Source organism: Rissa tridactyla, chromosome 8, assembly GCF_028500815.1.
Source record: "Rissa tridactyla isolate bRisTri1 chromosome 8, bRisTri1.patW.cur.20221130, whole genome shotgun sequence".
Classification (NCBI taxonomy): domain Eukaryota; kingdom Metazoa; phylum Chordata; class Aves; order Charadriiformes; family Laridae; genus Rissa; species Rissa tridactyla.
Window position 1 is genome coordinate 9608942 of NC_071473.1, and position 13780 is coordinate 9622721.

Below are 13780 nucleotides of genomic sequence, written 5' to 3' on the forward strand. Positions count from 1 at the left end.
TCTTAATACCTGAACCAGAAGGCTTTTAAATATTTACTGTTTTATGGAGGGTGAGACTGACATGCAATATTCTGAAGCACCACAATCATTATGTCTTACCTTCCGATACATCGGAAATTCTGTGGGTATAGAGGCGATCCATCCGATGGAAGGTAGAAGGTGGGGTGTATGCCAGTTCTGGCTCTGGCTCAAAGGAAAGATTATCTGTTGAAGGGAATCAGAATTATACAGTACGTGGTATTCTGCTATGGATTATTTATACACACAGAATATCAGCCCTATTGACCAAATACAGCTCTATTGCAAACACAGCAATATATCCCATTAACAAAACTCCTGTATCTCACTCCAATGTACATCCTAGTACTTAATGACTTATGGACTCCATACAAGTCAGTATTTACAGTTCATGGATCTGTTAATATGTAACACCTGAACTACTTCTAGGAAAAAAAAACCAAAAACCCCAAAAAACCCACTGCCACCACGTATATATAGAAGTGAGTTTTCCAGAGCTGCAGGACTCCCTCAGGACAGAGTAAGCCATTATTTGTTGCAGCGTTTCTGCAAGTTGTTCACATGAGAAATTACATACATGTGGCATTTCCATCTGGACTTCTGCTTAGGGCATTAACTCTTGGTAAATCTTCGCTGTATTCAGAGCTATGTCTCATGGAGGCCATTGGTATCGCCACAGGGTAATTCTGTCCTCTTCCCCTCTGTTCTCCATAGGAACCATGCAGTGAAGAATCATAAGGGTTTTGGTGAGAGAACAGATTCTTTTGAGAACTCCTCCTGCGTGAGCCACAAAAAGGAAAACCCTGAGTGCCACAAAAATTCTCAATAGATATCCTTAACAAATTGTTACCTCTTATCATTAAATTAGAGCACATTATAAAACAAACTCTTATATTGAGAGGTATTTAGAACTCCAACGTCAGAATTCTGATTTGTTTATCAACTGAATTAGAAAGATTAAAACTCTTCCCCACCTGAAGTTAGCTTGGACTCTACCTAAAGAGGAATAATTGCTTGGAAAACGAGGACATCCAAGGTTATAGCACACTGTGAAAATTACTGGAACTAAAAAACATCCATGACATTATGCCATAAATCCTAAAATACATTTAACTGATAAATTAATCTAACATGTAAAAAGCAAACATGTTATTTCTCTTGAATGCCACCTTCCTGATAACAGCTTTAAAAATTTGTGTCCGAGAACACAAGGATAAAGGAGGGATTAAAAGAATTCCACAAATTAAAACTCTGGAGAAAAAGTTTCTCCTTCATATAAACAGAGAATTTAATTTCTTATGGCACAGTCACAACAGGAAAATTAAATAAACTCACCTTCTGTCAATTTCCAGTGTCTCTGAGAAATGGTAGCCTGAATTTTCAAAGGCTTCATTGTAATGATAAGACATGACAAGCCCTTGGTTTGAGAGACGAAATCTTCCTTATTTTTCTCTCTAATGATTCATTAATATGTTCGTGGGAAGACTGATCACAGACCTAATTACAAAACAGATGCATGCACACATAAAATTAAAAAGAAAGGAACTTCATTTTTGCATCTTAGAAGATTTTGCCACCCTGCTAACAAATAACATGAAACAATATAAATTGGAAATGGCTCTAACTTAGTGCTATTTACCATCAGGAAATTATGGCCCACCAGAATTTGCAGGTAAAATGGGAACTATTATTTCTTTATAGTAAGCTCTAAAAAAATAAGGAACTGGAGTGCCATGTGAGGTCTTCCCCAACACTGACAATGAAGCCAGGTTTTAGAAGTATGTCAAAACATTAAGATGATAATAACTTCTCTCTTTCCTCCTCATACAGGAAATGCCAAATACACAAATTTTCCTCCAAGTACTTTGTTTCCAAAACCAAAGAGGTCTGCCCACTTCTAGCATTGGCATCTCTAAGCCTTAGCTGTGAACGAGGGACCCACTGGACCACTCCTGTGTACAGAACTGACATATTATCCACTCTTAATGAAGGTTCTTCTAATGACTTAGTGTCTTGATCCTGTAAATAGGTTTGGTTTTAGCTTTATTTTTTCACAGAGTGCTCCATTTTACTCTAAGCAAACCAGACTTGGTCAGAGTTTATCAAACGGAAGTTCAGGTAAGTCAGTGAAAAGGGAACCTTACGTTAGAAAAACAGAATCCAAATTAAACAGGCAGTTCTGGCAATTAATCAAAGTCATACTCAAAATTAAAAAGGAAGCATTTTTTAGCATTTGTTCTTAAAGGCACCACGCCAAGTTTGATCAGCTGATCAGCTGGCAAGCTATTCAAGAACAGGGAAGGAAAAAAAATAAACATCTGACAAAACCCATCAGACCCTGCTTTTATCTCAGCTCTACTCCTAGAAAAGCAAAGCTGAATCTCATTTAATGGTACAGTCTCAAAAAACTTTTCTGTCTGCAGTGTTTTTTATTTACTATTTCTACTGCAATAAAGGAAGTATCACGTGAAGAAAAGTACCATCAAAATGGATAATTGTACAGTGCCTGGTTTCTGAAGGCTTGTCAAAATCTTCTCTTTTTTTGCCAAAAGAAGCTTTTAAATTACGATTGTGTCATTTACACACCTAAAGATCTTGGAAGACAGTCTGAATTTTTGCAGTGTGACATACAGTTGTAAAACACTGCCCAGGTTTTGCACACCAACTCGCAAAGAGATTTGCATATGAACATGAGTGGCTGATTGAATTAAAAGTCCTACAATTTAAGCAGAACATTGTCTACACTTTCATTGTAGCATGATGAAGCATGCTATGAGGCCCACATTCAGCAAACATTCAGTAAAAAAGCATATCAGGCAATTTGAATATATGGTACGTCACCCATCCCTTCTGTGAAGAGTGGAATGTGATTACTGCCAACAAGAAATTATAAACATAGTCTCTCCTAGACGAAACTCGCGTTTTTTCAGGCAACAATTTCACACCTACAGAGACAGAGCAAGATTCTCATGTAGTCAGAAAAGTAATTAGCAGAGCCTCCTCCCCTTATCTCCGAAGAAAACCAATAAACACCCCAGGAATCTAAGGCTCTTACATAAAAGCCATGGGAAGTTTAAATCTCCTAAGAGGTAGGTTTTCTTTGACAGGAACCACTTAGCTCTTGATGATCTTTTAAGAACTAGCTTAGAATATATCTGAAGTTTTATACAAACTCTTCAGGAATTAGTACATTCTGTCCTTATACTCCATTAAAAAGCATGGAAAGGGTTATTGAATAAGATAACCACGGTCTCCTGCGAAAAGTTGCTTGGAAAACTATATTTCCCCCTACAAGTGTTTTACATTTCAAACTGTAATGAAAAGCTAAAGAGGAAAAGATAACTTTCTCAGGGGAAGAAAATTCTCAGACAATTCCCTTTGAAGAGTGTGCAAAATTACATTTTTCCATTTTTTAACTGGTTTCCCAGGAACCCAACACTCAGGCTCAGCCATCCAGAAAGCTGGGAAGCCTGCCAGCAAGGCAGCTGGAAAGCTGACCACTGATCTAAACTTGCCTGGTCTTCATTCAAACTGTAGAGAGAACAGATATTTTGATGGAAACGTATGGGTTGTGTAGAATCAGCATTATCCAGAAGCAAGCTCCTAGGAAGCATCAACCAGCTCTATCAACCAACTTGCTAAAGGGCAACCAACTGGAAGACACCAATCAGCCTGACTAAAAAATACATCCATTGCTTCTTTTACCCATTTTAAAGACTTCTAGGCATACCCATAAAGGCTTGCAAAGACACTCAAATAAGCCCAAGATAGACTGTACATTGGTTCCATCATTATCCACTTTACTTCCTTTGAGTCTTATGTTTTATGCCAGGATTTCCATGAAAATCCACAGGGACGTTTACAGTCTAACGTTGATCCCAGCTGTGAAGCCACTCTGTTCTTCTCTCCACTCCCAAAGTTTTAAGGATTTTAATAAACTCCCCATGTACCCTGAGGCAAATTCAAACCTTTGCATTTCGTTCCTGAAAAAAAAATAGAGATTTCCCCCTGCTACTTGAGAGCATTAGATCCCAAACCCTGAGGCATTTGGAGCGAGCAAGAATGTGAACATGGATAACCCGTATGTTTCCTGGTTGGGGCTGCAGTCCCTCAAAGATTACTCTGCTACTTGGTACACACATACAGTGTATGCTGTAGGGTGGGAGGGAAGTGTGTCTGAGCATACACGCTCAGGGTGTACGGGTGGCACACCAATGGTGTGCAGGCAGCATGCCAAGGGCGTACAGGCAGCATGCCAATCCACCCGCTTCCTCCATCCCAAGCCCAAAGATCGTGAGAAACGCTTTCAATCTAATCAGATGCCAACATTATAGGTTTGCTTTGGGCTTCAGTAGACTGGCAGTTTATAAATTTCTGACCAGCCATAGTTCATTGGAAAGAATCCAAAGCAGTTAATGCTCAAGCTGAACTGTCTTTTTCTTCTTTTTGACTGATGATGGCATGCAGTAAACCATAGCTTCAGGAGAAGCTATGATATTTAGACTTAGCTTTCCCTTTAAAAATTTATATTCCACAAGGGAAAAAAAATAGCTGGAGAACAGGTCATTTGTGAAAGAAAGATAAAAAGCAGGAGTTTGACAAGTCTTCCCTTTGCAGAGTGGTGTCCGTTTGTTGGACAACATTTTGGATTTCAGCAAGCAACTAGACAAATCTTGTGTTCCTCCTCTGGAGAACAGAAGGGTTTAAGATCAGTGGATTTAATAATCATCGCTATGTAAATAAGTTACAGGATAGGTGGAGAGTGAGTGTTTTCCGCTTAAATCATTCAACACACACTGTAACGATATACAACAGGAAACTCCAAGCGGTGCAGACTCATGCTTTTGGATCATTTCCCAGAAAAATAATTGCCTTCACGTCACAGACCAACAGCCTTGACAAAATATTCCAGGTTAGTTTCATCCATTCCTGTACAGGTAATTCCCTGCTATAGACACTAATCCTCATTTAGAATACAAATCAAACAAACATGAATATCTTGCTAAAACAGCACTTCATCCTGGTATCAAGTTTCAGGAAAGCCACTTAGACCTTCAAGTCCTTTACCAGTAATCCCTCAGTAAAAAGGATTACATCAAGTAAATTCTACTTACACAAATCTTGAAGAGGAATGGAAACAGTAAGTTCCAGAACTATATCATAGTCAACTTAATAATGCTGAATGAAGGGAACAGAACTCATGGAAGAACTGATTCAGAAGGTTCAATGTGCTCTGTTTCCATAAAGATCTTTTAGTTCTATAAGGTATGACTGGACAGAGCTTCACTATTACCCAAGTTATTTTTATTCATGAATTCCTGTCCTGTTTAACATGTCCCACACAATTTCATACTGAAAAATCAGATTGATTTCTGGAAGCGAAAAGTGATATTGAGAGACAGATCAGAGTTAAAACTAGATTAACATGCTGCATCAGCAACTACGTTCCAGTACTGACCGCTACTCTTCCACTATCTCAATCCCAACAGTTTCAGCACTGCTGCAACAAAGCAGGACAGCCTCTCAATCAAAATTCACAATCTAAAGAGCTTGTGAATTGATGCTAATCAAACGCTACACTCAAGAAAACCTGATCTTTGTTTGACATATTAGCAATGAAAAAAAGGATGAATCGTACACGGAAGTGAAAGTCACTTATCTTTTATACATATTGCCAAAGTACCCAGTCTACACTGACAAATGCCACCTCTTAATGGCCTTCCACTGTGTTTTTATGGAAGTGAGCAGGATCAATTACAGGAGCCAACGTCAACTTTGTTATTTTAGACCTTCAACCAATTTCAGCGATATAAATTGTGCCTCTGCTACAAAGGTCTTCCTAGTGAAAGATGACACGGTAGCACTAAAGAGTCATCTGCTTACTACAAAGACAAAGGACAGACCACCAAATTGGGAAGGGAAAAGAGAGTGACGGCATCCCCGTTACAGTCGCAATGCTGCTGTCTCTCCCAACAGCTTGTTGGAACTCAGGCTCACAAAGGAAGATATTTCCTAGTCCTACAGTGCAATGCTACCTACCAGACTTCAGATCCCACCCGCCCTGTCCCCCCAGCCCTTCTTAGTGACAGCAAGGTTCGGGATAGCCAGGCAGGCTGGCAGAAGCAGGCAGAAGAGTGTTTGTCTGACACGGGGCCGACTGTCTCTGCCCTCAGCTGGCTTCTCTTATTGCCTCCAGCTATTGCTTCAGCATCATGAGCTCTGCTCCTTATCTGCTCTTTATCTTTTTTTTTTTTTTGCACCTACTTCCTTGTCTGCCTTGTCCTTTCCACTTGACATTCCTCTAGTAATTTCCTCCTCCCCCCTCCCAAATATAGTAAGACTACAATATTTTCATCCTGTTCACCTGTTTGCAAGTTAAATCCCTTCTATCACCTGTGGCTGCTTAGACAGGGCTTTTGGAGAAGGTCTACCAACTACTTTGTTTGCAGTGTCTCAAGCAAGATTCCACTTCTTCGCCTGAGTTTAAACACCTTTATTATAAACATACTTCTGAAACTTTCCAAAAAATCGTTACAACGTATAGTTAAATTTTAGTGTCCAGTAAAGTGTTGTAAAGATGTGGCACACGCTTCTGAGTTTTTGCTTAATGGCAGTGGGTGAGCGTTCAGATACTTCATTAATTCTGTGAAATTCATTGTACTCTCCCTAATCTAACACACAAACCCTTGCTTCTCCACCCAAAAGGCCCCATGGGATCACAATTCTTATGGACTGAAGTACGTATCACAGTGATTTTGCATTATCTAATCCTTTCCTCAGAGACCCCTTTGAGAGCAAGTTTCTTCATTTGCTGCTTTGTTGCTTTTACTTCCTTAACTCTGACCACAAGTTGCAAAATTAATCCATTGGGAAAACTATGGACATTGGGTAAAGAGGAACGATCAGTGATATGTAACTACTAAAATTAGAAATAAGGAACTGAAGCGTATACCTAGCAGAGAGAGGAAAGATTAACACGAATAAGAAACTGTGAACAGAACTCTGCATTATTCCTCTAACACTTGACAGACATTACCTAGCACATAGTCTGATCACTATGGGGAAAAAAGGACAAGGCAAGAATCACTTCATATCAGTGCAAGTCAGTCTTGTGACAATTTCCAAACTGCAGACAATCATGTTCTTTGCATATAGCAGGACTAAATGTTGCTTTGCAAAACAAGCTTAAGTCTGTCCATTAACCACCATTACCAGCTACTTGTATTTGAAGGAACTATCTGGTTACACAAAAAAGGAAGCCGTTTTTGAGTACCTGTTTGGAATTTGTTTTCTGCTTTCAGTGAACCGACAGTCTACCACACCAGGTCTATTAGAGGCATGAGATACTGCTTACTAGAACGTTCTACTGTTTTGTCTTAAAAGACAGCTTTGTTTATTCTGTACTTGCAACAGATACCTATCAAGTTTAACTGCAACCTTCAAATTATACTTTAATGAGCAGTATCAGTTACAGGAGTCTCATTCACAAGTTCAAATAGAAAAGCTTATGAAAACTACACATATTGTCATTTTAGATAATAAACAGGGTTGTAAATATACACAATGTTGCTGAACTAAAAAAAAAGGGCATTGTTCTGTGTGTAATTTCTAGTTTAACTTCCTGTTAGGAGATTGTCATCTTACTACTATTTGCACAACCAGGATTTAAGATGATCCTGAGAGAAAACAAAAGTGATTCCCAATATTCTAGGAAATCAGCTAAGAAGCTAGAAAATGGCTGGGGAGAACCAGTCAGAAGAAAAGAGAACCAGTTTTGTCACAGATTTCTCCTTCAAAATTCTTAGATGCCATTTTCAAATTGTTGGACAAATAATTTAACATAAACTAAATACTTTTGTTCAGACAAAATACAGCTACATTAAAATGCAATGTAATACGTTACTATGTTAGGGTTATATTCTACAATGAACATAGAGAAGCTAAGGACTATACAAGTCACAATTAGAGGCTTTTTCACAAAAATGTGAAACAGGACACTGCCATAGAGTGCTAGTTCCTGTTACTCCACCACATAGAGCCATACCTTACCTCCTCACCACTTTACCACTTTCATGGCAAAAATAAAAGTCCTCCTAAACAAGCTTACTCTGGGGAAAAATAATAATTATAAAATGAAATAAAAGAAACAGAAACTGAAATCAATTGGTCTGGGTGGAGTACTGACATATCAGCCTGGAACAGGGGCCATTTCAACTGCATTGCTTAGCACAGCATCCTGGTTTGGACTGGGATAGAGTTAATTTTCTTTCTAGTGACTGGTATATTGCTGTTTTTTGGATTTAGGATGAGAATAATGTTGATAACACGCTGACATTTTAGTTGTTGCTGAGCAGTGCTTACACTAAGTCTAGGACCTTGCAGCTTCTTATGCTGCCCTGCCAGCGAGGAGGGCTGGGGGTGCACAAGAAGCTGGGAGGGGACACAGACAGTGACACTGACACAGCACTCACACTTGGACGTGGTTTTAGAGCTACCGACAGGCTGCTGCTGCTATATGGAGCAGGATCAGGCTGCTGCCGGTCCCAGGACTGGCAGAGGAGACCAAAGTGACGCTAGGTCAGTGGAAGCCCAAGATAGCACAGCTCCCATGCAGTACCACGGGCTGCTTGCAGGTTTGCTTTAACTAACAGAGCATTACTAAGGGACAAAGACTTAGCAATTAAATCTTGGATGTAAAGATTTGGCTTTTAGATGTATACTTAATCTTCTGCATAGAAACATTTCAACCTTTGTAGGCTAGGGCATAAAGGAAGAGACTGGAGAAAAAGAGAATATTTAAATAGTGTGCCTGTGTGTTTTGAGGGAGTGACAAAATGACTGACGACAAACTACACGGATACTTAAACCTGAGATTTTCCGTACCTATTTAATACAGAAGTACTTCTGGCTTCCCGTTACCTACCATAACATATAAAACTCCCAACCTGCTATTTGGAAGATGCAATGCCACATTCATTCACGAGCTAGCAGACTCCAACACGCAACCCATACTAAAGCTGCAATCTGGTGATCCCAGCAAGGCTGGTGCAACACCTGACAGACTGAGTGTGGCACACTGTCTAAATACAGTGTGGCTGTTAATCCCCCATGGGACCAACACTTCCAGATGAAGACAGCAGAAGCTTGTATATGACTAACAGGGTGATAAAGACACGAGGTGCCACGCAGCAGGGCTTATAATCAAGATCAGCCTTGCTATCAGACCTACTCAGAGCAGTGCACTCCAAGCAGCTATTTTACCACCCAGATAGAAGGCAAATACATCCCCGAGCACACATGCAGCCCAGCCCTACAAGTTCTATCACTCTAAATTAACAGCCAGCATTATTTAACCGCAGTCGCCCATCAGGCAGTTCAGGTGACTCCTCCAGGCCAGGTGCATAGACAAATCACCTTCCAGCCTCGCCGTCGGATGAGCCGGTCCAGACCTTGTTCGGATCCCAGCAAGCTCCCGCCCCGCGGCGACTGCACCGCGCCTCGCCGCCGGCGACCCCGGCCCTACCGAGCGCTGCTGAGATGGCGGAGCCGCAGCCCCGAGCCCCGGAGACGCGCAGCACCGGCCCCTTACCTGCCCGCCTGCCGGGAGAGGGCTGCCCGGCCCCGGCTCACCCGCCGCAGGTGCCTCAGCGTCCAGGCGGGAGCCCGGGGAACCGGCACCGCTCTCCGCCCCGCCGGCGGCTCCTCCCGGCGCCCGGTCCCGCCTCCTACCCGATGCCGGGGGGGCACCGCCGTGGCCGCCGCTTCTCTTCCCCGCGAAGGGGCTGTGCAAGGAACTGTACCCCCCGGAAAGGGAGAGCTGAAGTCCTGCTCTTAACAGCTCAAAGGGCGAAAGGAAAACGACAACAAACACAAGTCCATTTCGCGTTATCTGCCGTAGAACACGTTGCTTTATTTCTGTTGGCTCTCCAAGATACTCAGTCTCCTTCCTTCCAAGCATTAAAACATGGTTTGCTTTTGGCCTGGATCACAATAACACCATAATAAGAGGACAGAGAGAAACGTTTTTCAGACACATGATGTGCTACCTTTATCCCTAGATTAATCATTTATAGGTTAGAGATAAAGAACGATCTTGACCTCACATATTTTTATTTGTATTAAAGAAAGGCTGATCTAGGGGTGAAAAAAATAGTTCACACTAATACAGTCAGTAATTAGCAGCTCCTGGATGGGGAATTTAATACCAGCCCTGTCTTCCTGTACTCTGTAGGGACCAGAAGGAACTACTTCTTTAGTGTGACAGAGATACTAATTTTTCTTGTCTTCCTCCTCTCCCTATGTGTCTTCCTTTCAAGCAGACATGGGCAAAACTATGGACTGGGCAAAGCTACAGCTGAACACCAGGCAGGGTGAAATACAGGGAAGACTGAAGTGCTGGGCTCATGCCTCTTGCAGGAATTTCTGTCCCAAAGCAGCTCAGTGGGGATCCCTCCATTGCTTTGATTACTCTGTGGCAGCTGGATGCTGCCAGCTGGACTCGGGGTTACCCCAGCACACCCACCACACACCAGTCACTGCCAGGCTGGTGCCCAGTGCCCTTCCCGAAGGCTAATGCTGTCCTCTGAACAGAGAGGCATCCTCAAACCAAACGCGAGGCCAAAAGCTGCCACCGGGACAGGCACAGGTGAAAAGGGAACAGGGCAAGGGCAAGGCTGGCTCTGCTGTCCCAGACCTGTGCTCTGCCCAGTACTTTCTTCCTTTTTGCTAATACTGTACAGAATTATAGAACTCCAGCCACTTTTGTGTTAATATAGCTTGTTATGCCATTTTGGCATATTTTATCTTCCCAGAAAAACACACACCTTAAAACTTCCAGCAGCTATTCCTAAGTAACTTCTCTGGTCAGCAAGATTAAAAAACAAACAAACAAATGAAAAATACTCCTCTGGACCTTTGGATAAAAGGCACCCTTTAATCCAATTTGTTACCAGTGGGCAACTGGTAACAAATCAATTTGCTACACATTCAGAGGCTGTGCTGTTGTAATGGCTGAGAACCCCTTTCACCAAATGGCTAGTGCTCTTCCAGCTCCTAAACTAGGTAAAACATGTCTATCCTGTACCAGACACATTCAACATAGACTTAACTGCAGTTTTCTAATACTACTTTAAGATTACGTTTTGCCCAAAGCAACATTCCTGGCATGACCGCAGAGGACTTGTGTGCAGATCTCTCATACTGATCCAGGAGCTGCCCGCAGGCTGCACAGGCCAAAGCACAGGGGTAGCTGAACACAAGAACCCCCCCAAAATTAAAACAATCCCTCAGAACTTCCCTGAATGTTTAAGAGCATTCTGGGCTGTGGCGTTATGAAGAGGAACCATATGAAACAAAAAGCGTCCTGGAAACACATGGTGTTACTAAATCTGACAGATGGATCTCCAGCATCATGGGAAACAGTATATGGCACTGGCTTCCACGCTTAGCGCAGACTGAAAACTCTGCTTTTGTGAATAAGGTAAATGGGACAAATAGTGCACGAGAGGAACCTACCGCACTCCCTGCATGTGACTGTCAGGCTCTCTCCATTCTCTCCTCCTCAGCATTCCTGTCTTCCTATTTTCCCAACTGGGATTGCTGTGATACATAAAATTCATCGAAACATTTCCCAAGTGTCTAAAAAAGCTTTTTCAACTGTAAGAAAAAAAAAAAAACAAAAAACAGGAGAGAACAGAGAGTATTCTCACAAAATTCCTGGGGAAGTCAATCTTGTTTCAATTCCTCCAATCTTTATTGAAATTTGTTCTCACGGGGTCATTAACCCAGTAATTTTCTAGCACATGTAGTTTTGGAAAGAGTCTAATTAATCAGCAAGTGTATTACCTTTCTTCTTTGTATTCTTAGTTGTAAGAAAAAGAACATAACAAAAAGCAAAACTGACAACCCAGGTGACACCCCTAGCGAAGTGTTACACCTTAAGTATTCCTATTTAAGGCAGAACTGGCCCTGCTCAATGTTTGCAGCCAAACACGAAGACAGCCCACGCTTGGTTGGCTTCAAGGGACCAATAAAAGTGGGTACTAAGGCTCTGGTGGCACAATACACACTCGTATCTGGCGTATGAATCGCACACTTAGCATGAATGCTGAACAACACTAAATGGGTTTTCAGGAATGCTACCGAGGGTTTTCAATTTCCATCTCCTGAATTTTCAGGAATGAACAACTGGAAGTTGTTCAAAGCATCATGAAATATGACGCTCAACAGAGGAACAAAAACCACCTGTGTAACGGGCTTCACTGAGGTACCCAGCTCTGTTACAAACAGGCTGGTCCTGTGTGCTCTCAAGCTGAAGCACAGCCCAGCCTCTCAGGAGGGCAGCAGCCAGTCACGCAGCACCAGCCTTCGCTATACAAAATTCCCACGTGGGGAAAATCATCCTGGAGATCTGTGAAAAGGAGAAGGGGAAAAAGGGATAGGCTTGAATTCCTGCCCTCTTGTACTAGCCTCCAGAGTGATCTATTGAAGGATGAGGGCAAGTTATAGCTTATTCTCCTGGAAAAATAGCTTAAAAAAAATATTAGTTATATTCTAGACCAATCTACCAGCACAAAGACAAGAACACCTGCAATAAGGAAGTTCCTGTGCTTTAATTCCATGTCTCAGTATTTCAAAGCAATTCCCCTTAAGATATATCTTTCTCCTCTGCCCGTAATGTCAGCTTACTGAAAGTAAACACATATCTAAATCACTTTGATAAATGATGTTTCTATGAATAGTATTTTATGGTTTTATTATGAAAATTGATTATCCACACAGATTCTTATTGCTAATAAAGCAATTTGAGAGTCACATACCTGAGCTGATGACACACAGTTGAGGCAAGTTAAGAAACGTGCTCATTTCTTTCTGACTCTGCGTCCTAAAACCTAATGATGATTTATTTTTCAAAGTACTGCAGAAAGTAGATGTGGAATGTTCAGAAAAATCTGATTATTGATTTAACTACCAGCAGAATACAGTAAGAAATGCTAGAAATGCTTCTCCCCCCACCCACATATAATACTGTTGAAAATACTGGAGGTTTCATTTTCTTTTTCGTCACACATGCTGTTATTTTCACACTAAAGGCAAGAATTATTCCAAGAAAAAAAATCTCTTTGGGATGTTTACTACCACTTAACACTAAACTCACCCACCCTGTGAGATGGAAAAAGAGATCCAAGCATGTATGGACTTTGTTTGCTCCAGTTCATACTCAGTTTTCACGTTGGAGGGTGAAACTGTGTCGTTTCCACAGCAGCCCATGTCACTGGATCCGGTCACTCAGAACAAGCGAGGGAGTTTGGGCCCGCGGTCTAACGGAGTTCACCAAATATCAAAGTTCACAAAGAGTTTTTACAGCACCCAACACCACAATGGCCATTTAATAGTAACAGAAGACATTAAAACAAAGTCTGTTTCTAAGCCAAGCGTCTGTGAGGGTCACACGGCCATCAGAACACCCCACCACCCTGCCCATGGGGTGCTCGGGCCTTGCCTCATCCTAACGGAGAGGGTGGTCTGCTAGTAGCGCTTACATCCTGCTGTGTTTCTTCACAGTATTTATTAAGAAAGCTCACGGCAAGAGGAATAAAAAGACTCTGACCTCCACAAATCGAAACCCTTATTTTAAACCTACAGGGGAGCGGGCCCAGCGGGCCTCGGCCCCTCGCCTCAGCCGCTCCCCTCGCCGCGGGGCGCCACACGAGAAGCGCCCGAGAAGCCCCGCGCCCGCCCGGTGCCGAGCCGGGGAGGGGCC

At 42.1% G+C, this 13780-nt stretch overlaps 1 protein-coding gene across 5 annotated transcripts in view; it reads right to left on the minus strand.

The window, feature by feature from the left end:
- TMC5 (transmembrane channel like 5) overlaps positions 1–13763 on the minus strand; it is a 31348-nt gene extending 17585 nt beyond the window's left edge. The window contains exons 1-7 of one of the 5 annotated variants that reach the window (XM_054211577.1): positions 13179–13762; positions 12262–12427; positions 11533–11673; positions 9608–9998; positions 1354–1515; positions 596–795; positions 100–204 (exon numbers count right to left, since the gene is read on the minus strand). In XM_054211577.1, the coding sequence (XP_054067552.1) occupies positions 100–204; positions 596–795; positions 1354–1427 (379 nt within the window). In that variant the 5' untranslated portion in view covers positions 1428–1515; positions 9608–9998; positions 11533–11673; positions 12262–12427; positions 13179–13762. Of the gene's footprint in view, positions 1–99; positions 205–595; positions 796–1353; positions 1516–9607; positions 9999–11532; positions 11674–12261 lie in introns of all 5 variants that reach the window. The other 4 variants (XM_054211576.1, XM_054211578.1, XM_054211575.1 and 1 more) reach the window with 4 other exon arrangements.
- Between the last annotated feature and the right edge of the window lie 17 nt (positions 13764–13780).